At 37.8% G+C, this 27,757-nt stretch overlaps 1 protein-coding gene across 5 annotated transcripts in view; it reads left to right on the forward strand.

The window, feature by feature from the left end:
* MAP3K4 (mitogen-activated protein kinase kinase kinase 4) overlaps positions 1–27,757 on the forward strand; it is a 93,462-nt gene that overhangs the window by 52,577 nt on the left and 13,128 nt on the right. For 2 of the 5 annotated variants that reach the window (XM_075203265.1, XM_075203263.1), the window contains exons 7-21: positions 2,301–2,417; positions 3,294–3,393; positions 4,119–4,202; positions 6,033–6,299; positions 7,029–7,178; positions 7,867–8,028; positions 10,095–10,228; positions 11,415–11,493; positions 12,949–13,027; positions 18,574–18,670; positions 20,221–20,337; positions 22,993–23,093; positions 25,393–25,473; positions 26,077–26,268; positions 26,854–26,924. In XM_075203265.1, the coding sequence (XP_075059366.1) occupies positions 2,301–2,417; positions 3,294–3,393; positions 4,119–4,202; positions 6,033–6,299; positions 7,029–7,178; positions 7,867–8,028; positions 10,095–10,228; positions 11,415–11,493; positions 12,949–13,027; positions 18,574–18,670; positions 20,221–20,337; positions 22,993–23,093; positions 25,393–25,473; positions 26,077–26,268; positions 26,854–26,924 (1,831 nt within the window). The remainder of the gene's footprint in view (positions 1–2,300; positions 2,418–3,293; positions 3,394–4,118; positions 4,203–6,032; positions 6,300–7,028; positions 7,179–7,866; positions 8,029–10,094; positions 10,229–11,414; positions 11,494–12,948; positions 13,028–18,573; positions 18,671–20,220; positions 20,338–22,992; positions 23,094–25,392; positions 25,474–26,076; positions 26,269–26,853; positions 26,925–27,757) is intronic. The other 3 variants (XM_075203264.1, XM_075203267.1, XM_075203266.1) reach the window with 3 other exon arrangements.

Here is a 27,757-nt window from a genome sequence, read left to right on the forward strand (position 1 = left end):
ATGCAGACATGGTCAATAAGTTCAGTTTTTGTTAAGACCAAAAAAAAAACAAAATGGGGAAGAAATGTAGCCTAAGTGACTTTTAACTGTGGAATGTTTGCTAGTACCAGATGGAGTGGTTTGAGTACCTCAGAAACTGTTGATCTGAAATTTGCAGAGTAGAATATACAAAAAATGGTGCGTAAACAAGTAATATCCAGTGAACTGCAGTTCTGTGAGTGAAAAAGCCTTTGTAAAGAGAGGTCAGAGGAAAATGGCCAGACTGGTTCAAGCTGACAGGAAGGTATTACAACTCATCCTGTCTGCTAAGAACGCAAAACTGAGGCTACAGTGGGTACAAGATCACCACACTGGGACAGTTGAAGATTAGAAAAATGATTCCTGGTCTGACGAATCTCGATTTCTGTTGCAACATGCAGATGGTAGGGCCGGAATTTGGCGTAACCAATTTGAATCCATAGATCCATCCTGCCTTGTGTCAGTGTTTCGGGGTGGTGATGTAATGGTGTGGGAAATGTTTCCTTGGCACTTATTGGGCCCCTTTAATACCAAGTGACTATTTTTAAATGCCACAGCCTACCTAAGTATTATTGCTGACCATGTGCATCCCTTTCTGGCCAGTCTACCCATCTTCTAGCTGCTACTTCCAGCAAAATAATAACCTCGTCACAAAGCAAATGTCATTTTAAGTTCAGTGCATTAAAATGGCCTCCACAGTCACCAGATCTCAATGCAGTAAAAGGTGTTAATCTTTGGGATGTGATGAAATGTGCTGCTGACAAACCTATATCAACTGCATCTGACTTAATTCTCATCTTTCCACTTTATTTGTGCAAGTTGCAGCAGTGTGTATATGTGTGTGTGTGTATGTATATATATATGTATGTGTATATATATATATATATATATATATATATATATATATATATATATATATATATAATTATACATTATACGTTATACACACACACGCACACACACTATATATCTCTATCATGATTAGAGACAGCTGAGTAGCCTTTCGAATGACCAAAGAGCCACTATACAGATAAGCTGGTTAATTTTTTCACATTTGGTACGCATGTTATCTTGAAGCAATTGGGCTCCAGTCTTGTATTATTCACTACACTGCACAGTGTTCGATGTCTATATTAATGCAAGCTGACTGATGCTGTCACTGTTGGACTTCACTATTATCTATCTATATATTTCTGATACATGAACTACGTGTGGTGTCCTGTAGAGGCTCTATTTAGCATTATACCCTCTGGGTTGTTTTGTTCATACTGATTGAATTTATATTGTACTGTTAATTTTATCCTGTGTTTACACATAAAGGCGTCGTCCTTCACCTGTCTCTTCTCATTGACTGATATGAGTGTGTTCTCTGTACAGCGCTGCAGACTTAGTGGCGCTATATAAATAGATGATGATTGTATTCGGATTAACCATCCGGTTTTTTGAAGTTTGGCTGCTACACATTTGTGGAGGTGTCTTTTATAAATATAACTCTTTTTTTAATTTGTATGGAGTTACCTTTTAATGTAATGTTATACATAAACATCAACATATTTTGCAGCCTTGTACCATCAGAACTTCTAATCCATTTAATCAGCAAACTTTCCAAAGAGATTCCAAAGTTCACCAACTTGTGAAGCAACTTTTATTAGTGCCAGTAATCTTGTGTCCCAGTTCATTAGGCGCCGATTGTTCTACTAGTTATTTTTAACAAATAGATATCCATTATATCATTGTTTTATTTTTATATTGGAGTATGTTAAAAGTATTCTAGTTAATTAAGCCCACACCTAAATTCTACTATTTATTATCAAATTCTCCAAAATGAGTAGTCTGTTGTGACTGCAGAAATAAGTTGAAGCAGAATAATTAAGTAAAAAATGTAATCTGAAATTATTTTTGGAAAACCATTTTATTACAATAATTGCATTCACTCTGCCCTTTGCAAAAGTAATCAGTTTCCTTAATTTATATCTGTTATTAGACAAAATAGCTCATCTCTAGACATGCAGAATAGGCAAATTAATGTTAAATGTATTGTGCTTTGTAGCAGTTAAGTGGGTAGACAATAACGCCCATGTAATATTTTAAACATTGCGTATAATAGTTTAACTTGTTTCATCTGTTTTTTGCTATTAGTTTTTCATGATGAAATATTTTAGTAAAGACGTGATTACGTTTACTTAAATATAAGATGGTTTTCAGTGCATAAATATGCTCATGTAGAGTAATCTAATAAGACTTTAATATTGTATAAACAGATCATAATCTTGTTGTCTTAGTGATATAGCAGGAATGTTGCTGAAGTCTACAGGGAAGTTTCTGGATGCAGGCCTACAGGACAGCTGTGATGAATTCTGGGCCAGCACTGATGACAGCAGTGTCTCAGATGAAATAAGGTAATCCTGGCATAGGGAGCATTACTTATGTAACACAATGTTTTGTGGTTTTAATAAGGCTGTAAGGAGTTTGTTTCTATGGAGATGACAACAATTGATTGTTCTTGTGTCACACCTGATTTTTAAAGGCTTTCATTCAGAGCTTGTTGAAAATAGCAAGTTTTGTTTTGCTTAGCAGGATTCAATTGTTTTAAAGACACAGAACACCAAAGCTGTGCACATTTTTATGTATTTATTTAAAGAAGATATGTCGCCAACATGACTGGAACCTCTGAAGGGGGGGACCGGAATGCTAGAAGTGAAGAGACAATTGCATTCTAATAGTAGCCAGAACACTCATAAATGTACACAGTGCCAAACATTGTTATCTTCCTGTTACTGGGGCTCCCAAGAGACTTGAGAGCAGTGATTAGAAGGAAATCCTCTATTGTCCTAGAAAGCAGCCGAAAGAGAGGCAATATAGACTGTTGCTAAGGAAACACAGGAGCTGTCTGTGGAAGGAAAATCCTCCCTCTGCAGGTGTCTATCAAGAACTGTGAGGTTACCAGCCCAGTTATAGTTATATACTTAGACTGGGCCACAGATTAAAAAGTACATTAAACCGTGAGAAACGGGTGATGAACACAAAGTTCTCGGTCCACTAGCACCCCATTTCCTCACAGTGTACAAAATATATTTACGAAAAGTATACAACATCACCGGGTAAGACCATATTCTGGTGTAATGCGTCTGTAGCGAGATACCAAAGCTGTTATCCTCATGCCCCCTTTCTTGGGTCAGAACATGACATTTATTTTGCCAATCATGCTAGTTCTTCAGGTGAGTGTTGTTGTGAAGCAGGTAAGACATATAACTTTACCCATATTGCTTCCACAGGAGATCAGTTATTGAAACCAGCCGGGCTTTAAAAGAACTCTTTCATGAAGCCAGAGAAAGAGCATCCAAAGCTCTTGGTTTTGCCAAAATGTTGAGAAAGGTAATATTACTGTTATGATTTGAACTTGGAATTGGTTTACTCTGTTTTTATCAAGTGTAAGGCTTAATGAAATAAAATATATTTTTTTAAGTGCTCAGGTATTGTATTCAAAATGAATTTGTTAAACCAGTCGAGCTGCCTACCATGTTTCCTGATGGTTTGGCATTCTAACACAAAAGAGCAAGCAAAACATATCCATCTCCTCTTGAGACTTATCAAAATGCTGAGAAAAAAAGGTCTGTGCTGAACATGTATAGAAAATAAAAATCAAGGAAAAACATGTTTTCCTTTTGAAAGTTCTTCTGTGTCTGGCTGATCTATCAGTATTAAGCTTGATAGTAGTTTTGTATATTATTGGGGTATTTTTTGTAATAGAGCGTCATGCTCTATATCTACAATAATTCAAATTTGCTGATAATCTGTAAATTGTCTGTCTGGCAAGAGGGTGAGAAATGACATTATGATCGCATTCAGAAGAGAAAAGATAATGGCTTCAGTCCTAGTTGACCTAGTTGAATTTAAAACGGACTTGCTGTTACACTGGGAAGGTAGGGCAGAATTCAGTTAAAAAAAAAAGTGTTGCTTTTTATTTTATGGAAATAAAAATATTGCAGATATTCATTATCTAAATTAAATTATTTAATTTGGCATAAAATAATCTGATTATAATTGTGTGTTAATTTGACCTAGTGTTGCTGTTTCCTAAGTGTGATCTGTTTCTACAGGACTTGGAGATTGCTGCAGAGTTTACTTTTTCGGCACCTGTACGAGAGCTGGTAACTTACTTAAAAACCAAAAATTATGCAAAGGTAAGTCCATAATTGTACTAAATTGCCTATAAAGTATATGTTAACATTTCGACATTTTTGTTTTTTATTTCAATAATAACTTCAGATATCACTTTTGAAGTTTAGTGGATTATTGGATGGCAGCCTGTATAGTAATATTTAGTACCTACTTTGGGATACATTCATAAACTTTTTTTTTTGTTTGTTTGTTTTGGTTTGTTTTTTTTAGCAACTGCCTCCTTTCCCAAAACACCTTTACGATGCATCATGACAAAAATGCATTTTATTTCTGCTGTTTTATGAGGGAGTTGAAGGGAACAGTTTGCTTTAATGCACAATCATCGTCATTTACGTAGCGCCACTATTTCTGCATGGCTTCATTAACAGGAATAATGTAGTAATCTAAACCTGTATATGAAGGGTGGGGGGAAAAAGAAGAGTCAGTGTGTTTGTTTCCTCCTGAATGATCAAGCTCTGATAAGTACTTACTGTATTTGTATCTTTTAAGTAGATTATACTGTGTGCTTGCATGAACACAACAATGTGAACTATACAGAGTTTTAACGCTTTAAATAGCGTTAACATTTTTGAATTTAATGGTGGTAGCAAGCCCATTAGAAACTTCACATCCTATTATTACTGCACTTTGTGGGGTTTAGCAGCTCGAAATATATGTGTAAACTTCCATTTTTTGCTTCATTATACCACCGTAGTCCTTTATAATGGGCAGCACGGTGGCATAGTGGTTAGCACTTCTGCCTTACAGCACTGGGGTCATGAGTTAAAATTCCCGACCATGGCCTTATCTGTGAGAAGTTTGTATGTTCTCCCGTGTTTGCGTGGGTTTCCTCCAGGTGCTCCGGTTTCCTCCCATACGCCAAAAACATACTGGTAGGTTAATTGGCTGCTAACAAATTGACCCTAGTCTGTCTGTGTGTATTAGGGAATTTAGACTGTAAGCTCCAATAGGACAGGGACTGATGTGAGTGAGTTCTCTGTACAGCGCTGCGGAATTAGTGGCGCTATAGAAAATAAATGGTGATAATGATGATGAAATGTGCCCTTAATACTTAAATGTCTTATGGATAACAAATGGAGATGTCAATGCATAAAACAAATATATAAATGGGGAATATATAGGCTCCCACATGTTCTATTTTCCAGAACCGTCTTATTTTTAAAACATGCACATCTATAACTGAATTCTAGCTTTTCTCAAGTAACAACCAGTGAGAATAAGTACCTGTAACTGCTATACAGTATTTGGTAACTACTTTAATTATGCCAGCCCTGTTTAAAGTGGATTTATCTGCAAAGGTATGGAAGTCCCGTAGATGTAGCAAAAATCTGAAGCACCCAACAAGTAATGATGCTACATATACTCTACCAAACACAGACAACATTTTTACACATTTTTGCTAGGTAAGGAAAATAAAAAATGGTAGTTAGTCTTCTAGCAGGAATAAAAAGAAACCTGTGCCACGAGAGTACATATGATATGGCAGTTGATATATATTCTAATGTGTATTGCTTTGCATGATAGTTGGGAGCAGAAGAATATTTGATAGGCCTATTGTATTTTTTTTATTAAATATGTTCTAGTAAGTATGTTTGTATTTGCTCAGTAAGTGGAACTTAGCACGGAGGTTATATTCTGTAGTTAGCGACTTTGCTTATAATTTAGAAATAATTGCAATGTATAGCTATACCACTGTTCAGGATTTCACTCTGCCATACTCTTCTGATGTGGATTTACAGCATTAAAAATACAGCTTTTCAGTTTTATGTATAATAATAATAATAAAAAAAAAACACTTGTGTTTACCGTACCCACCTCTGTTCTTTCTTTAGGTGTTAATTCCTACGCTAGAGAATGTGCATGTGTTTGTGCCAGACAACTTCTCTAGAGGAAAGAGGGTTATTTTGCAATTACTAAATGCAGCAGCTGGTATTGACTGTTCAAAGGACTGTGAAGATGTGGCGTATGAGGCCTTCTTGCTGATGACCATGCACTCTGATGAGGACCAAGAAGGGGAGGATGCCTGGGGTTGTTGGGATGGACAAACCATTAAAGTAGTGCCACCAGTGGAAACTGCAGATACTCTCAGAAGTATGGAGGTATGTCTAAGTACCCATGATAATGGCCTAAAAATGTCAGTGATTTATATTGCATACAGTGTTAGTAACATAAAACCCTGCAGCTTCAGAAATAATATCTATTATATGTTCAAAGTTGTTACCATAGTAAGCTACTAGTAGATTTGCCCATATATTGGCTATGCAAAGATACGTCCTAATCTCTGAGCTATCTACCACAATCCTTGTGTCAGTAATCCAGATTTGCTTATTGCTTCAGCAAAGCTATGGTAGGTACTGCTCCAATAAATGTTTGTTATATAAACTTTCATATCTTTTTTTTTTTTGTCTTGAGTAAGTTAATAGCATGGATTGCGTGTAATAAGATGTGTATTTTTTTTTGTTTGTTTTTTTTTCCTCAGGTAAAAAAATGTAGTGATCTAACAATTAAGGTTTGGGAAGTTTTCATGATCTGACTTCCAGTAAAAACCTTTTAAACAGCCTTTATGGTCAGGAGGAAAGAAACAAGTTCTTCACAGTAGTCTGTAATTTCTCCTATATCCTTTCACACTGTCAATTAATGTGAAGTTCTTCAGCAGCTGTTCATGTAGAGTTTTTGAGAAAGTGCTTGACAAGAATGCACTGACATCTTCAACTCTTCACCCTATCTCACACAGCACCATGAGTAAAACAGCCAATCACTTTAGTAAATGACATTTTATGGAAGCGCATATAAATAAATGACTTCATCATTCTATGTTTACCCATAAGGTTGACAATTTGCTGCTGGTGGTGATGCAGTCTGCCCACTTGTTGAGCCACAGAAAGGCTTTCCAGACTTCCGTTGAGGACATCTTGTCTTTGCGACTTGAACAGACATCTAGCCATCCAGTGATTGCCGAAGCTTTGCGTCAACTCAAGGTAACAATAATGGCTTGACCTATATCTGTATGCAACAACAATGGCTCTATATTATCATGCAGCTGACAAAAAGTAATACATTGCTTTTCCCACTTTAGACCATAATGATCATGTATGTGAAGAAGTATTCCAAAAGATATAACAAACCTATTAAAGTTTATAGTTAAAAAACAAAGCAATAGAGCTAAACATATAAAAAAAAAGAGGCTTCAAACACACATAATGGTGGAAATATTTTTTGCTTTAAAAACAGTGATATAGTTTGCATAAGCAAAGTTACGATATTCATGGCTGTTTTGCTCTAAATAGACTATAGGGCATATCATATTCAACTAAGTATTAAAATATGTCCGTTTAAAAGTTACTGTAAGGATTATTTATATAAAATAATTACTTGATATCTGTTGTCTGTAGAAGCGATCCTACTGTGTGCACGCTACATTACGGTCTTAAGAACTTATGAATTCTTTGGCTTTTGTCTGCTGTCATTGGTCTACATGAAACACTATAGCCACCTAGCAAATAGCAGAATCTGTCCAGTGTAGTTGTCCACATGTATGAATAAACCGGACATAGATCCAGGCATTCAGTAGAATTAATTTAAAAAATGTTTAACACCCTTTCATTTTTTATGTTACTGGTGCTTTAATTGTGTCTAAAACACACTTGTGTTTTATTCCCACACTAGAGTGATGCATTGCAACTCTGCAACAAGATCAGCAGTGCCATAGACCGGGTGGATCAAATGTATACCTCTGAGTTTGAAGCTGAGGTGGATGAATCAGAATCTTCTACTTTGCAGCAGTACTACCGTGAAGCAATGATTCAAGGTTACAACTTTGGTTTTGAGGTAAGGTTTCATATCCAGCAATGTTTACCTATTTTGCTAGATTGTTGTGTACCTGTCATTAAATTTTCAGACATCTGAATTAATTTGCTACATTGACACCAGAATGAATTTTCTGTAACAGCAGATTTTTTTTATTTGCAATTTTGCAGCCATGGAACATGTGCAAAATTTAGTACAAAAAAACATGTCTGTTTAGAAGGTACATGTAAACAGATTGAGCACACTTGTGCAATTTTGTTTTTTTCCCTTTGGCAATGTGCCTAATGTTGCTGTTTTACATATTTAATTTCTTTGCAAGCGCCATTTGGTAAGGTTAGGACTTATTGTAGTGTGATTTGTTTAGGTTGTAGTTTTTTTTTTTCTTGCTTCACCCATTCATTTTGATAATTGTCATTGTCCTAGTTAAATATTTATGATGTTTGAAATTGACAGAAATGTTTGTATGTTTTTAATATACCAAGGGTGGTTTAGAGGATTTGTTGCAATAGCATGTAAGTATTTAGAGTGAGGAATACAACTGTGCTTGTCTCATGTTTATAGGACTTTGCCTTTCTGTATATTTTTTTTAAAGCCTTTATCACTATGTGAACATATGTAAGCACATGTAGTGATAGAGGTGTGGTTATAATGAGATTTGGCTTTGTGTTAAGTGACAGCACATGATGTTACCGGTTTTAGCAATTATTCATAAATCTGTCAGCTGTAACTTGGCCCCTCCTAATACTCATTTCAGTCAGGAATTTGCCTTAAATGGACTTTGCTACATTCAGTAAATGGAAAAAAAAACCTAAGCTGCTTCCTTTGCAAGGTTCAAGCTTTTAACCATTTCCGTATGGAGTCCAGAGCTGCAGAAAACTTTCTTTTAATTGCATTTAGTTAGAATAAAAGGTCTTAACATTTGAACGGTAACCTGTGTCTTAATACAATAAAATTGCTACTGAGTAAGTGCTTCAAACCCATAAAGGAGACTGTATTACACATATTTGCTTAGTCTCCAAAACTGACTATTTTTAAAAGCACTATAGAATTAGGAGTAAAGGCTCATAAAACAGAAAATTTAAGTTGTATTGGTTTGTTTTTGCTACAGATGAACTAGTAACACTCAACAAATGCTTGTCATAGCATTAATATATTTAAGTCGATGTTGCATTTTTCATCAACTATGTGGACCAGTCATTTAAATGTAAACGTTTTTTGACTGATGCCCCCCTTTGACAGATCAATAAGACCATCAGCTGACCAGAAAAAGGGACAAACACATGTCAATCCAATTGTTTGGGCTGCCCCCAACCATCTGATTTTTTTGGGGGGACAGGTCACATAGGGGCTAATACAGAGTTGATTGCAAAATGGGAGGTATTTACTCCAAAAAAAAAAAAAGCACAGGAAAATAGTGTGTGTCTGGTTTTGTACATCATCATCCGGGAGTATTTGTATCTTCCACCTTCATTGTGGAAGGTGCAAAAGATTTGCCTCCTAGCAGGCGTATATCCATCTTTATGCATGTCTGCATGAGCCACGTAAACAAGCCTTTACTGTACACTACCAATGCTAAAACACCCCTTCCCTCCGTTGTCTCGCCATTGTATGAACTGGAGGGCTTGCACGCGTAGCCGCCAGATTTGCGAAAGTCTGCGTGGGCACATATGCATTCGCCCTTTTTCTGGGTATTCGAAGAGCAATTTTAGCGAGATATGCAACACATACTGGCATACATCCTACTCTGCATCAGTCCCATAATGTTTTCAAACCTTAGATTATAGTTGCCTTAGTGGAGTTACAATAAACCATTAATAAAATAATTAAAAGACAATACTTTGTGTACAATACAGGTTAATATTCAGCTGCTTAAGATTTAGTCAAAAACAGGAAGCCACTACTTGAGTTACTAAATTTTATTTGTTTTGTTAAAATCTGTATCTTAGGAATTTTTAGACACTTCAAACATTTTTGGGCTGAAAGCTCTGTAATTCAATTAAAATGCATAGTACAGTATAATGTATAAATAGGTAGACAAATTGTATCCCTTATTTGAAATGCAACTAAAATGAGTCTTTGTCTTTAAGTATCACAAAGAAGTAGTTCGTTTGATGTCTGGGAAATTCAGGCAGAAAATTGGGGACAAATACATCAACTTTGCCAGAAAATGGATGAACTATGTGCTGACAAAATGTGAAAGTGGCCGTGGCACCAGACCAAGGTAATAAAACAAGGCTGTTGCATAGTTATTCTGATATTCCAGCTATCAATTGTATGTTTCTTTTTCATACAAAATATAAATGCTATTTTTTTAAACTTGTATTCTGGCAGGTTAATATGTAGTGTCTGCAGTAGACAAAGAAGGTGGTGGTAAAATGTGTGTGGCTTTATCACTGACAGACATTACACTAACTCTAGACATTTTACTTATGGATAAGGTGGCTGTTGACATTTACAATTGGGCAAAACTTACATTAGTTGTGTAAAATGTGTGAAGTCTTCATTTAAAAATGGAATGTGATGACCTTTTTTGCACTAAGCATGAGAATCAAAACAAATGCAAACTAAATCCCTGCAAATAGTGTTTTCAGATCAATGCAATTATTGCTTTACTTGCTGTAACAGTAAATGTTGGGTGGAATGATTGGTTCAATTAAAATAAAGCTAGTGATGAATTAAGATTTATAGTATACATGGTAATGAAAATAAACATACTCTCTATTGTCCTTTTGGATAGGTAGAAGAAGTTGAAAATTGAGTGATCAGCAATCATGCTTTTGGATTTATACTATAATCAACTTTTATATTTCATGTGTTTAAACAAGCTAGTTGTATTTGTTTATGTAATACAATGATTAATTTGCTGTGGAAAAAAATTCTAACCAGTTCATTGTTTGAATGCACAGTATTTAAAAGTGCTTACACACAGTGTGTCTACTCCAGTGTTCCAAATACTGATAATGCATTATTGATTATCTAACAGTCTTCTGAAAGTGAATCTTTACACACATCACACAAAACAAATCATTGATTAGCTACTGGTAAATTGCTATTGTCACCAAAACATTGCATAGTAACTTGTCAATGTATTGTCTTCAGCTTAATGATGGTTCTGTCATGTACCTTACGCATTACATGTGTGCCTCAATTGAGCAAACCTACAATTGCTATCAGGACTGGCTGAAAATCTTGCACAGCAGGTTTGGTCATTTCCCTTCTGCACCGATTGAGTCTTATCAGTTTGGCCTTCGTGCCAAACGTTCAGATCTGATCAATAAAAAAAGTGGCCAAATTGCAAATGGATTTAATCGTTCTGCACTTGGGCCAAGCAGTCTGATTTGTCTGTTTATCTCTAATAGTACAGTTATATTGAAAGTGTTCCTTTACTCCTCACTTATGTTTTGTAGGTGGGCAACTCAAGGTTTTGACTATCTGCAAGCCATTGAACCAGTGTTCATTTCAGCCCTCCCTGAGGATGACTTTCTGGTATGTTTTATTTTTCTTTGTGATTGTTATAAATCATATGAAATGTTTGCAAACACCCTTAAATTACTGTAATCCTGAACATAACCACATGGTATATAGTTCTCAAGATAAATCTATTTTACACAGGCACAACATTTGCTGCTGTGCAGTAAACTGTATATCAGTATAGAATATATTTCAGAAACAGAGAGGATATACTAACAATGGAACTATGAATTTCATATTGTATTGGCGCTTGTGAGGGGGGATGGGGGATGTTTAACATAGTATCTTCCCAAGTAACTTAACTCACTTACCCAAGACTAAAAGTGGACAACTCCTTTAAAGCCTACTTGTCACTTGCACAAAAATGCACAGTTACACCCACTTAACTAAACTTTTATATTTAAAGTGTGATACAGCTGTATAGTTTCTTCCGTATTCATCTTTTGTACATGACTGCATGAAATTGGGTATTTGTGAGCAAACATCCTGTGTACTGGCAGGAATTGTGCCCCTGAGAAACATCCTGTGGCGCCATTAGTAGACCGCTTTCAGTACACTGCTCTGAATGACAACATCGGATCGGTGTCACACAGATGTTTGCCTTCACTAACAAACAATTATGCATAAGGCGGCTGTGACACTGAGAGGGAGCAGCATAATTTTATTAGACTTTCTTAGGCTGTTCTGCTAATGCTAGATTTCTGTACATGACAGGTACACTTTAAAGCATAATTGTAAATAGCAGCAAGCTTAAAATAAAAAAATGTCATTACCTAATCAGTATGTCCATCACAATCGCTCTCGCAAAATAGATATATAGAGAAGAAACCATAATGTATGAAGATTCTAATAGCAGTGTATTTTATGAATTTTGAAGAAATGTAACAATTACTTGTTTAAGCAGCGGTTGAAGTTGACAAATCGCATAAAAGAAGGCGAAATCACCTAGGTGTGTGAGGGGCTTTAGGTCAGTGTCAAGTAGGAGATTAGAAATGTAAATACAGAAAATCTGCATCCTTATTCTCATTAAGTCACATGTAAAAGTAAGTTTCCCTGTAGAATAAAATGGTTTGATTATATCCCCCCACCCCCGTATGCGTTGCTGAATGTTTGTCTGACCTCAAAGAAGCCCTATGTAATCTTGTAGCCATATAGCATCAATTAATAACTATGTTTTTATCTTGGATTTTAATTATTATTTTAATTTTTATACCGCCCTTGCCCAAAGTTACAATATTTTTAGTCTTACTGAAAAAAAATGTATGCTACAGTTTGTGTTCCAGTCATTTTATTTTTATTATTATACATAATTATCATTTAAATGTACCAAGAGCACCCACCTAGTACATATTGATTGTATGTGGCCATTCTGCGTCCTCTCGGCATTTATAGTTCTGGCTGTTCATTTTCATCAATTCCCATTCCCCCTCACTTATCTCTGTATTTACTACTTTTGCTGTGTCTCTGTAGAATTTGCAAGCACTCATGAATGAATGCATTGGCCATGTTATTGGGAAACCCCATAGTCCTGTTACAGGTTTGTACCTTGGTAAGATATTGGCCATCATACTTTTTTACATTTTTGCATTTATTGTGTTTTCCTTTTTTTGTGTAATAAATAGTTTCACTAGAGTATGTACTGATTGTAGATAGTACAACAAAATAACATTGCTAGATTTGCATTTGATGCAGTGTTAAGCTGGGTACACACTACAAAAAATTTTTCCTGATGAGATATCTGTAACTATTTTACTAACGAAAGTCCCGATCAGCATGCAGATTATGTGTACACAACTACACAATTTACCTTCAGATCTCTGCTCCTCATCTTTTATAACCATGTGCTGAAAGGATTGTGACTCTGCACGCTCTATAGAGATCTGTCACTTTTCCATGTCCATCAGCTAGGTGACTCTTTGGTGTGGCAGGTAAGCTGTCAAATGGTCACATACAATTCCTGTACAAGCTTAAATCATTTAAGACATTATTTCTCTTTCATCGATCTGGGGGACACTCCTTAACCATGGGGTTGAGTCGGGGGGAGGAGTCTGGCACCCAAAGAGTTAACTTTTTCAGCTGACAGCATATCACCCCCGCCAATTCCCACATACCTCAGTTTGAATTGGGTGCCCTTGGAAGAAGGTTACACCTGAAGAGCTCCAAGAGAGACAGTGAACAGGGTTCACTGGTTATAGGTTTTTTTTCTTTTTCTTTTGCAGTTTTTTTCTTTTGACAGTGGCGAGAGGCTCCGTGCAAACGGAGCTGACTCGTGGGAGAAGCGCCTGTCGGGGGGGCGGCCCCGCTGACAGAGAGGTAAGAAGCGCTTCTCACAGCGGGAAGCAGTTGGCAAGTGACGCTACCTGCTGATGCAGGACGGGCGCTGCCATTAGGCAGAGAGCGCCTTTACTGCTGAGGTTCCCCGGAAGCCAGCTGGAGTATACCAAGTTCCTCCTCCCATGGGGATGGCAGTGAATTCTTGAGGATGGCGCGCTTTGAGTAGCGGGGAACACATTCGAACAGGTTTTCCCCTAATATAAGAGAAAGGGCAAAACGCTGTTAAGGTAAACAACACAGAAGGAGAGCCAGTGGAAGGGGAATGTGTTTGAGGAACACCGCTCCCCCCCCCCCCCTGCTGAGTGAGCACGTGGAAGATCCCTTTTTTGGCGCCAAGCTTCAAAAGGAGGACAGTTGTAGCAGTCATTTGAAGAGAAGTGCACTGTTGACACATATCTTCCATGCTAAGTATCACTTTGTTTCTTCTGTATATGCATGTGTATTATAAGACTATGAGGTGTTGAGAGAACTGTGTTTAAGGAAAACTATAAAGTTCTCCAAACCTGTCTTATTTAATCAGAAATACTATGATATGTTAAATAACCTAGTCTGTATTTTCTGATAAAGGTTGTGGAAGTGTTTGGGCGTGCCAAACATATTGTCTGTTCCAAATGTAATGCTAAATGGGCCCAGGTGTTCTGTGCTAATTGCAGTCATTCCTGAAAAACCTGCTGCAGCCTTTCAGCTTGACTAAAAAAATTATACCTTATACTCTCTATATAGAGGAAAAGGAACAGAAATACTATCTTTTGACTGGTTCATAGATAAATATGTACCTGTATTTTGCGGTGTGGTAGCAAAATGTGAGAAAGATAAAGCAACAGGATTTCACCTAAGTAGATTGGGGAAATCACTATTAGCAGAGACACAGCAGGAGATTCCAGTGGTAGGGGAATGTGTTGAGAAACACCTCTTCCCCTCCCCCGCTGAGTGAGCACGTGGAAGATCCCTTTTGGGCGCCAAGCTTCAAAAGGAGGACAGTTGCAGCAGTCATTTGAAGAGAGGTGCACTGTTGACACATATCTTCCCCGCTGAGTATCACTTTTATTTTCTTCTGTGTGTATGTGTGTGCATGTGTAGACATGTGTATATATAAGACAATGATGTGTTGAGAGAACTGTTGTTTATGAGAAAACTATCAAGTTCTCCAAGCCTGTCTTATTTAAATCAGAAAAACTATGATATAACCTAATCTGTATTTTCTGATAAATTGGAGAAGTGTTTGTGAATTGAAACATGATTCAGTTTTTCTTATCTTGTGATGGCAGATAAAAGCAAAACAACACATTCCAAACATAATGTCTGTTCAAAATGTAATGTTAAACTAACAAGTGAACGGCTGGATCAGGGGGGGGCTCTGTGCAGCCTGCACTGTGGCTCCTGTGAAACAGCCTATAGACACCTCCACCATAACGGTAGATCCTCCTGAGTGGGCGGCTGCCTTAACACAGGGAGTTAATACCCTTGTAAATCTGTTATCTAAACCAGTTGAGATCCCAGCTACATCTGTGGTTTCTCAGGGTATAACAGTAGGAATGACAGATGAGTCATTTTCTCCAGGGGTCGGTGTATTTCCCTCCCCAGCCCTCCCGGGGGTTTCCCAGATGGGAGAGGTGGGTTGGTCAGCGGTGGCTAAAAGCCTGGACCAGCTTACCCATCTACTCGAGAACCCCAGACACAAGCGTAGTGTTAAAAGACGTAGACAAACAGCTAAAGCGCTGTGGTCAGTGTCAGACTCTGAGAGTTCCTCAGAGGAGGAGGGGGAATTGCTGGATGATTCAGATGTGTCCATTATAGAGTCAGAAGGAAACTCTAGGCACCAGGGTACGGACGATCTGGTAAGAGCAGTTCGTCAGACCCTGGGGTTTGCTGATGTAGAGGAGACGAAGTCTTTGGACCGCTCCCTCTTTAAGAAGGCTTCTAAGCAGGTGGTCAGGTTCCCTCCCTCAGTTGAGTTGAGGGATATTGTAGAGGCCTCTTGGAAATATCCAGATAAAAGGTTCTCTATGCCAAGGAAGTTTGGCGTATTGTATCCCCTTCAGGAGGAGGATATGACCCGTTGGGAACAGGTGGCAAAGGTAGATACACCTGTGGCGAGATTGGTTCGTCAGACTACACTACCTGTACCTGGGTCAGCGACTTTACAGGACGCGACTGACAAGAAATTAGAATCCCTGCTGAAGTCTATCTTCTCGGCCGCCAGTATTAGCCTCAGGCCAGCATTGTCCTCTACCTGGGTAGCTAGGGCCATGGAAGTCTGGGCAGGGCAGTTAGAGTCTGCCTTGCAGGATTCAGATTTACTGCCTCTGGCCATGCAGCTAAGGGAGGCAGCAGGCTATGTATATGAAGCGGCCCATAATTCGGCCTCCATAGCTTCGTCTATTTCAGCTACAGCTGTAGTAGCTAGAAGGGCGTTATGGTTAAGGGTTTGGAATGCGGATTCAGAGTCTAAACGATCATTAGAATCCATCCCATATACGGGTGGGATGTTATTTGGTCCAGAATTAGACTCTTGGATTTTACAGGCTTCAGGGGGCAAGAAGACGTACTTGCCTGTAAATACTCCAAGACCTAGGGCTAGGCCTAGGTTTAGTTCTTTCAGACAGCCTTCTTACGGGGGCGGGTCTGGCAGAGGCCAGACTACCGATCCAGGGGCCGTGGAATCCAGGAGACAGTCCCGTAGGGGAAGGTCATCCTTTGCCCCTGTGGCGCGGAGAGCTTCTTCCGCCAAGCTGCCAGGTAGACCAGCGGCATGACTACCACCCACCTCTGGTTCCAGAGGGTGGGGTGGGAGGACGGCTGCTTGGGTTTGCCCGGCAGCAGACGGGGTCCTCGGTAGACGAGTAGGTCCAGAATATCATGATAGAATTCATGGGACCAGCTCACCTCAGGTTTGGGAAAAAATTACCTCGCTGGCTTCTGTCAAATCAGAAAGAGCTCAGGGCTGTCGATTTGCTTCGTTCAGACGAAGCTATACAGGCTTAGAATTTCCAGTAAGGAAAAAGGTTTTAGTCACACCCATCCAGGGTGCTTAGGCTAGACGAGTTGTTCAGTCTATGACCGAACTTCTAGAGTCTGAAAGGGTCACAGAGAATCCCTTGTCTAAGAATGAGTTTCTTGAGACTAGTGAGGGACTTGGTACGCAGCAGAAGGTTGTCTCCACAGGACAAGTTGAGGTCCTAGATGGAGTGGACAGGCAGGATCCTGTCAGACAAGAGGCTGTCAGTAGCCAGGTCTTTGAAGCTGCTGGGAAAGATGGTGACAGCTTTCGCGACCTTACCCTGGGCAGGGTCCCATCCCAGAGGAGCATTCCCGTGCTCGAGGTACCAGTAGAGGAGGTAGGTCCTCAGCTGGTGGTTGCTGGACAAGAACCAAACAGAAGAACAAAGACAAATAAATATTTGGACGTAGTGAGGGCATTACGTATATATGTTAAGAGATCTGCAAAGATACGTAAGACAGAGTCTCTATTTGTGTTGTTTTACTTTTCCAAACGGGGATGGCCAGCATCTAAGCAAACTATTGCCAGATGGCTTACCCTGACTATCAGGGAGGCTTATGTCCAAAGTATTAATCTCCCTGTGCCGAAACGTATTGTTGCCCATTCTACCCGGTCGGTTGGGGCGTCTTGGGCGGCTCGTAATGGAGCCACGGCGGACCAGCTGTGCAGAGCAGCCACCTGGTCCTCGGTCCATACCTGGGTCTCAGACTTGTGCTAAGCATTGATATTACATTTACTATTTATGAAGAAACCGTTATTGTTTTCACTGAATATCATATATCCCAAAGCACTGTTACTTAATTTTGGTCTACACTATATTCAAATTTTCATTCGATAACATTAATAATACATTTCTCCCCCTTTGTTCTGATTATTCTGGTATGAGTGCAACTGATTGAGTTTCTATATATTGTATATAATCGAGACGGGATACCTTGCTGTTTTTTTTGCAACACTACTAGTCTAGTTGATCTGGTTTCTTGAGCGCAGTGTTCTCCCCGCTTTTTGCATCTATAGTGCTTTGGTACAATAAAACATAATCGTGGAAGCAAACACACTAATGTGATATCGGACCTAACAGTCGTTTATCGTGTGAGTGGCACAATAAATGGGTGAAAAACCTTTAGTGTGTACCCAGCTTTAATGGTGTTGCATTCAATTTCCCAAAAATGAAAATGTGTGTATACACACAGTTATCATATGAAGCTAAAATACATTGCCCAGTGTTACTTGCTCCAGCTTTGTTAAAAAATAAAGGTTAATTAAGCATTTGTAACCATTCTACAACAAACGGCTATAGTCACTCCAAAGCTCAGGAAGCTAAAGTGGTGCTGGTGAACATCATTTATAAAGCATGGTTAATAATTAGTGTATTAGTTATTAGTACATCACTGGATTACAAACACGGCACCATTAGAGCCTGTGCAGAGTGGAAGGGTGACCCATGTTTCGTCACCCAAGTCATATATTTAAACTTTTTAAGAATTTGAACAGACAAACCCCCTTTTTCCCCTCCCACTCCCGCCAGATTCCATTTCTATTGCAGTCTTTGATAGCATATTGGCGATCAAAAAATACTACACATAGTAAACCAGCTACAATTCAATGTGAACGTAATTACATTGTGGCAAAATTCGCTACAATTTTACTGTACTTCTAGCATCTGTAAAGAATGACAACATTTTCATTATTCATTTATTTTTATTTGTTTAAGTCTGAGCAATTTAAAACACTAATGAAATTTTATTCTGTTTTATTAGCTACACATCGTAATAGTCCAAGACCTATGAAGGTGCCTCGTTGTCACAGTGACCCACCAAACCCACATCTAAATACTCCTACACCAGAAAGCTTCAGGTATTTGTGAATTCATTATCATGAATATTGCATACTCAGATAAAGATATTTTACAGATTTTGTTAACAGAAATACAGTGGCAATTACAGATTATAAATAAAACTGTTTAGGATTAACGATGTGGCGTTATACTTGTCAGGGATGACTAAATTGCCCATGTGAATAACAGAATAGCGACAAGAAAATAAATTCTATTCTCTCATGCTTCTTACCTTTTAATAATACTTTTTCTTTCCACTGACAGACAATGGGGTCTAAAAGTGACACAAAGGCTGACTAATATTTAAATCATAAGATTAACATTTAGAATTCTACTGTGTTGGTGCCTGTAAAGTTTTGTTTTGAAATACTTTGCTTAATTTACATCCTGTGATGTTAACAAATATCCCTTTTGTGCATTTGGCCGAACAGTCCCTAAACAGAGTTTGAAAAACTGGTTATTTTTAATTCATGCAAATACATAGTACTGAATTTGATTAATTCCATTTTTCATGTTGAAGGAGGTAATGTGGAGAGATGCAGAACCTTTACTAACCTGTTAGCTGATGTTAGGTCTTACATGAAATCCTAAGTCCTTATCTTCACACTGGAGCCTTTCCTTGCATTCTCCATACAAACTGAGATATACAGTAGAACACCTAACTGTGAGGGCACTTTTATGTTGTTTATAAGATACTGTTAACTTAATGTGATTTACTTGCCATACAAAGATTTAATCTGAATTAAGTGGTATACCTAACCTTTAGGATAAAATAAAAATGGATTTCATATTTTTTCTGTGCAAAATTTCCAAATATGAACCATGGAGGTAAAATAATTGTTTAGTGTTACCTTACACCTCCACTACAGAAGAACTAGTAACTTCTGGGTAATACTTTATTACTATATTATAGATTGACAACTGAAATTCCTCCCACATCTTCAGCACAGAGGTCCTCATTGGATTTGATACAGTTAAAAAGCTGATTATTCGTTTTTCTGCAAAGCTTTTATTAAAACTCTGACATGTTAGGAGGAAGGTGCTCCTCTGACTAAACAGGCAACCTGCTTTAGAGAAATGAGAGCTCATACTGGATGGAATGATTATAAATATTCCAGTTATTTCATGAACATAATTTAGTTCAGTCAGTGGCAGAACTACAATTGGTGCATCAGGTACGGTGCACCAGGGCCCATGGAGATAATGGGGTCCACTGCAGGGGGAGCTAGTGAGCTGTGGGCCCTGGTTCCCTCCTCCCCGCTTCCCTGCACTAGAGTCCACAGCTCGCTAGTTCCGCCTCTGAGTTCACTAATACACTGCCTGTCATATATTACTGTTGAATATTGTTTTTTTCTTCACTTTAAATGATCCAATCCTGGACACCACTGGTTCCAACTTTTCAAATTTCAGTGCACCACTTGCTTACAATGTACCTAAATTCAGCTGAGTAATACACAGCCTTTGCTATATATTTGTCAAATAGCGGCTTTACTTGCTAATTAAATTGCAACAAGTTCTCTATATTTCTGAACCACTAGAACTGTTCTTGATGTTTCTCTTCTTGTCGCAGCAATCGTGTTGCGTCTTGTGATGTGAAGAGTCAATCCAACACAGCTGCCGGTCGCCCCACCCCTCTTGGTAGCGACTCGGCTCAACAAAAAACCTTCAGCAATGCAAATGATAACAGGTAGTGCCACCTGGTCAGGTCATCTATTATTACAGTATCTAGAGATGTCTTCTGCTGGGTGCACGTTGCCTTTGTATATGTGCATTCTCATGTCCTGGTTTGCAACCATTGGTTTTTTTTATGTGTGTGGAAACCCCAGAAACTTGTAACTGCTTTATGTTAAAATCTTACAGTATATGGTTAGGCCCTCTTGTGACATAGACTGAACTTGACATGACTACATCATGCCTGCTTCTCTGATAGCTGGTCTGCTGTACTCTGCTTTCATGAGAACGCTATAAACTGACTCTTTTTTTTATTTTTTATAATGGGATCTGGCTATACAGTTTTAACTTAAGGGCTGGTGATCTCCAAGCTCTCTGAGAACCAACATAGAATTAAACTGCTCTTGTCACCAGCTGAAAAACTACCTAATATGATTCTCTTGCAAACTACTGATTTAACACTCCGTTTTCCAAGTGACTTGGTTAGTTATGGCTATTAGGAGTGTAGGGTTACGTAACAATTTAGAATGACTTTCTAGCAAGTGACAGAGCCTCCTCTTCTGAAATAACATGCATGTTCCATGCCTTCAATTAGGCGACTGCACTGCAGTGTCATCATCGGACACCAAAAATTTTTTCTCGCTGACATTTTGAAGAAAAATAATCAAAGGAACAATGTGGTCATAAAGATTTTTTTCTATAAAAACAATTAATTTTGATATTGCTACATTTGATAGTCTCTGTTGTAAATGTATTCAGCTTTGGCAGTGCTGCAGCTTTATTGTAGGGTGTTTTGTCCCCAGTAGATATTTAGGTATTGTGTATATACAGTTTTTCTCAAGGACTACAACAATACTAAATTTTAGGAAAACTACAAGCATTTCTTCCAGACATACAAGGAATTAAATACACAAATTCTCAACAATTTCTTTACTTTCAGACACCAAACCAACTTTTATATTGATGTGTTGTAATTTCTCCACTTGTGAGCTTTGATAAACTGCATTTTCATCCCAGCTTCATTCTTATGTATTCACATCCTAAAAAAAAAAAGGAAATGGGCAGTATTACAGCTCTAGTAATATTGTGTTCTTTGTATTTGCATGACTTTTTATCTGAGGTGTGTGAAAGAATATATCCAGTGTTACACTTTAAAAAATCTGGATTAAAAGTTTCTGTATTGGTTGTGTCGAGATGACACATGGTGACTCAGTGCTGATCCCTTTGGAATATGACTACTTGGTATGTTGGTTTGCCAGATAGAGACCACAGAGTCAATAAAGCTTGCTAATTATTATTCATTAGTTAGTCATCACAGTAAGGTCCCACATTCATTTTTTGCTTCCCTCCCTCTTTCCCCATTTTTAGAACAAATGAGTTTGCTTCTTATCTACTGGTTAATACAAAAGTATATAGCTTCTTTACAGAAATTATGGATATTAGTTATGCGCTATGTCAATGCAAAACATAATGAACAAACCAGGCAGTTAATGCCATAATACTATAGCAATTAGCAGTAGATGTTATGGTTGACACACATTCTTGTTCCTTTTATTTCATCTTTCACAACTTTTAGTTTGTGCTGCGTAAAAATCCAACAATTGTTATTCTTTAAATGGACACTATCTTCCAAATGGTGTTTAATTTAATGAATTGCACCTCTTTCGTGGAGTTTTGCATATAGCACCTTCTGAAGCTCCTACTGTCCTCTGGAAGTCATCCATAGTAATGTCTGCATGATGTGGTGGAGTAGGACAACTGTAGACAAAAAGAGACTCTACGATCACACTGTACTTGTCTGATGATGGAAAGCGCATGTAGTTGCTATGTAAAATCTACTTGGAAACTGTGTATAAAAAGGCTAAAGATGGATTATATTTGCAGTCTTTTTGCATAGAAAAAACCCCATAAAAGGGAAGTCTAACCTTTTAATTTCTGTTTAAACACTGATTTAACAGAGATGGGTTTTCTATCATTTGTCAATACAATATTACACAGAAATCCTACCTACTTTCCATTCAGAGTTTGAAGTCATTAGAGTAAGTGCTGAGTGCATTCCTGTTAGTGAACTATTGATCACATTTTGAGTTTTCTCTTCCAGGGAAACCAGAGGCGGAACTAGCGAGCTGTGGGCCCCGGTGCAGGGAAGCAGGGAGGAGGGAACTGAGGTCCACAGCTCTCTAGTTCCCCGTGCAGCGGGCCCCAATATTTTCATAGGCACCAGCGCACCGCACATGCTGCACCAATGGTATTTTTCGTCACTGAGGGAAAACCTATTGTGACTATAAAACTGCCCATTGTTACATACCCTTTAGTCTTAATGTTTTAACTTTTTGATAACTGTGCTGCTAAACAATAATGCTAAATAGCTGGTAGTGTTATTAATAGCACCCCAAGCTTGCTGTGGATCTGCAGAGTGAATAAAAGAAAATACATTAAGTAAAGCCATTCTCCCAGTCATAATCCACTCGCCACCAGCTCTGATTGAGATCCGGTAGATCTGAACCTGCACATACAGTAATTCTAATGCAATAAAACTAAGGCATAATGTTAATGCTCCCTCTCCCACTTCCCTTTAGTCTTATTGATTACAGGACACTATGTAAATATTGTGTTCTTATTCATATTGTTGTGTTTTATAAAGAGCATTTTTTATTTAAATTTCTTGCAGGGGCTCAAGTGTTCCAGAAAATGACCGACTGGCTTCCATAGCATCAGAGTTGCAATTTAGATCCCTTAGTCGTCACTCGAGCCCAACAGAGGAGAGAGAAGGTAAACATATTGTCATGGATCCTCTGCTTCTGGTTGGACACATGATTCGTTTATTGATATTGACATTTTCAAGGTACAAAAAAAAAAAATATGAAGTGATATAGTATTGCCATTGGAATTTATAAAAATCAAATGGTGATTAATATTTTAAATGTATTCTATTTTATACATTTATTAAACATATATAATTTATATTTTTTGTACAAAAGTGACCATAGAACAACTAAAAATAAAGCTAATACATACTTCATAATATAATATTAGGTTTACAGGGGACTTTAGATAAAGGGTGGTTGAGCCAAGAGGTTTGGTCCCTTTCAGATATACTTTGCCTGATGTTTTGAATGGCATCATCCTTTCATATATACAAGGTATGTCTATTAAATAACGAGACTGACTCCACCTAGTAACCAAAGCAGTCAGAACCAGTTATAACTGCATACGTAGTAACCTTGAACCTGTCTGAACCTGCATGACAAGCCGCAACACTCTGTTGTTCAGTTGATTGTGCGTCGCCATTTAGTTTGGTTGTGTTTTCTGTAGAGTGCTGAAAAATGCTAAGTTTAAAAGTTGAACAACGTGTCAATTTAAAATTTTTAGTAAAATTGCACAAAACACCAACAGAATGTTTTCAAATGCTTACTACGGCCTATGGGAATGACTGACTGCCTGTCTCGTGCGCGCGTGTTTAAGTGGCACAAAAGATTTAACGAGGTACGCAAGAATGGCGAAGATGATGAACGCCCTGGACGACCTTTCACTTCAAGAACCAAAGAAAATGTCAGTCAGATTGTTCGAAAAGACCGGATAGCTGAATACGTGAACATTGACAAAGACACCATATGGAAAAATTTGCATGAGGATCTTAACATGACGAAAGTTTGTGCAAAGATGGTTCGAAGGGTTCTCACACCAGAGCAAAAAGAACATCGCAAGGAATATTGTGTTGACATTCTGCAGCAACTTGACACAGATCCAAACTTGTTTCATAAAGTAATCACTTGTGAATGAGACCTGGATCTTCCAATACGATCCTGAAACCAAAAGACAGTCAATGCACTGGAAAACACCGGAATCACCAAGAATGAAAAAAGCTTGTCAAAGCAAGTCAAAATTCAAAACAATGCTCATTCTTTTTTTCGATATCAAGGGTGTAATTTTGGAAGAATGTGTTCCAGAAGGCACAACAGTTAATCAGCTTTTGCAAAACTTCCTTATAATAATGCTGAGAGAGGGAGTCAGAAATAAACGGCGGAAACTGTGGAAAAATTATTTCTTTCTTCACCAGGACAATGCGTCTGCTCACACAGCACTTTCTGTGAAGCAGTTTTTGACTGACAAACTACACTTGAACATCCTCCATATTGCCCGATTTATTACCTTGCGATTTTTATCTTTTCCCAAAGTTAAATCTGTGCTTAAAGGGACACATTTTGAGTCAGTTGATGCTATAAAGAAGAAAATGGCAGATATGTTGAAGCAAGTGACAGAAATTGATTTGCTCCATGCCTTCGATAAGTGGAAAGTATATTGAAGTGGGGAGTATATTGAAGGGAACAAAAATTTAATTTGTAATACCAATAACTAAAGGTGAGTTGTTTAATCAGTCTCGTTATTTAATAGATATACCTCGTAGCATGATAATTAACCACCTGAACTACTTCTGACTTTAATTGTGGCCTGTAATGGCAATAGTTTATGCTGGATTAAGAGAGGGCAAATATCATATGTTTATGATTTTAATCCTGTAGATAATCTGTATCCATAGAGACCCCATGTTTCGGAGTGGCATTTCTCTGTTTGGGTTTTAATGTTAATAGTAGCCTTCTAATATTTCTAATTATGGTACTCCCATACCTCCATGCTTTGCATTTCTAGCGATTATATAGAAGCTGCCACTCTTGGTTTGCATTTTTTGCCATGATAGAACTGTTAATGTGTGCTTCAGCCTCTTTAAAAGAGAGCTCAAGAATTGGCGTTGGTTCATCCTGAAAAAAATATAAAAACTTTGGAAGAATGAGTTTTAAGTTGGTGACTTTTCTTATCCAAGAAATGTTAAATTGATCAAGTCTGTTTAATTTTTGCTGAACTCCTTGTAGCAGGGGAATGAAAATATGTGAATGCAATGTTCGGTAACCAGTGGACTAGACATTTCCAAAGTATGTTTACAGATGCTTTATCTCAATCTAATGGCATTCTTGACATCTGCGGTGGGGGGCGTGATGCTACATTATTTTGTGTATAGATATTTACTATAGAAGGAGTTAGTTTCATTACTTCTAAATGTATTCATTTGCAGAGCCTGTTTACCCAAAAGCAGAGCAAGGAGGTTCTACAAGACGAAGTTGGGAACTTCAGACACTTATAAGTCAGACTCGAGGTAATTTAAATTGGCAGCTGTGTACTTAATTGCCAAATGACTGTGATGGTACTGGTACTTAGCATGCACTTCACAAGTCAGGTGTATTTGTTGTAGCTATGTTGCCTAGTTTGACTAAATTCGCTTTTACATCCATTAACATGACACGACTTGCAATTAAAGCTGGAAACCCGAACTGGCCTATTTTATGTGATGTATATTGCATAGATCATTCTGAACTTCTTTGAACATTTGCTAGCTATATTGTTTCAGAACCTCTAATTCTGGCCACGTACAGCCGATCTTGCAGCTTGGCCTAAGCACCAAGCATTAGGATGTCCAATAATGATTTGATGAAACAGATTACTATATTACTCATATCAGAGCCACTCTTTGTAATGTAGGCCCAGCTGCCAATATGGATGCCGATATTAAATCATGTGTAACCAGATGAAGGATCTATGAAGCGCCTTTTTCCTCTACTAAGAGTGGAATGTAATAGATACAATAAGAAGAGAGCTAGACTGAAAACTTACTAATGACATGCGTTAAAACCCTGAGAAGTACATTATGGCAGAACAAACCGTTCATGGACCTATGTCATAGTTTTTGATATTTTTACAGACATAGCTGCCAGACACCGACCTATGGACACTATTCAGAAATCGGTCATGTTATTCGAGGATGAACGATACACAGAGATGCGAAGTAAAAATATAATTGGCCAAGTTTGTGATACCCCCAAGTCATATGACAACGTTATGCATGTTGGACTTCGGAAAGTGACATTCAAGTGGCAAAGGGGAAACAAAATTGGTACGTTTGTATTTACATTTTTGTTGCGTTTCAGAATGAAATCAATGTCAGGGTGAGTTATTAGGTTTTTGTTCGGAACATAAATATAACATAGTAAACCCCACCCAATACTAAATTTTAAGATTAAAGCTGGTGATTTATTTACCTTCAGTGTGTTATTTGCCTGAACCTGGGTCCTTAATGTCTGTAATCTCATACTGATCTCCTTTTCCATGAATTGCTAACAAATAAATAAAATCGTATGTCCTAAAACTCTACCATTATTATAATACCTCCTACATCAATGCGTACATCCATCATAATAATTTTGCATGGATTTGTCAGTATGTTATTAATAGCCTCCATGTAAATGTGACTAAGCAAGGGACTTGCAGTCCTGATGAAATGATATTATAGCAAGTGTGCCACAGACTTCACGTCGCCACACATAGTTATGCACTGCAGGATTATTATGAGGCCTGTGATATATGTGTGACAAATGGGTGAGAACTGTCAGACATTGCTGTTTTTGTGCATGTATTTGGCAAGTAGTGGGAAGTTGCTTGTCATCAGTTTATATTCTAATGTGCTTCTATCTTTTCATAGGTGAAGGTCAGTATGGAAAGGTCTACACATGCATTAGTGTTGACACTGGAGAGCTCATGGCGATGAAAGAAGTAAGTTGAATTATGTTTTAGGGTATTGCTAGAAGATTAATGTGCCACTGGCTTTTTAAAAAAAAAAGTTTTCAAAATTTACAAAACTTTAGTTATGCTGCAAATTCTTCCTTTATACCAATATGTTAATGACTAGCTTTTTAAAATGGTTCTCAGCATATATAACAAAATCGTACAGCTAAATTGAGAAAAGAAAGAATTGTAATAACGTGCTAACTAAAAAGACATTAAAACAAATTATATTGTTATATATATTGTTGTTGTTATCGGAGTTGCACTATGAATAGGCATCCCATTCATTTCAGTAATTGTTTTATGCTGCCTACAAACTGCTTTCTTTTTCCCCCATTAAGATGGTTTAACCTTCTCTTGCAGAAAGTGTACATTTTCCTTGATTTCGCTTTCTAAGCGCTTTAGCGTTTTCCATGCATTGGCACAATATCACTGCTCCCTTAATAATGAGTATTTGCAATTAACTTTTTCAAGTACCGCATAGGTGTCCTGAGATTTCCCTGCTTACTCAAACTCTTCTTACTTTCTTTTAGAAAAAAATAAAATCTATATATATATCTATCTATCTATATATATATATATATATATTATTAATAATAATGACACACAGTGGCTACTTTATTAGGTACACCTCTACAGCCACTCCTATGGCACCAACCCCATGCAAGACAGCATGCAGATATGGTCAAGGGGTTCAGTTGCTGTTCAGACAAAACACCAGAATGGGAAGAAATATGATCTAAGTGACTTTGACCGTTTGATTGTTGGTGCTGGGTGGTTTGAGTTTCTCAGAAATTACTGATCTCCTGGGATAGAGCACC

This window comes from Mixophyes fleayi, chromosome 3 (assembly GCF_038048845.1).
Source record: "Mixophyes fleayi isolate aMixFle1 chromosome 3, aMixFle1.hap1, whole genome shotgun sequence".
Lineage (NCBI taxonomy): Eukaryota > Metazoa > Chordata > Amphibia > Anura > Limnodynastidae > Mixophyes > Mixophyes fleayi.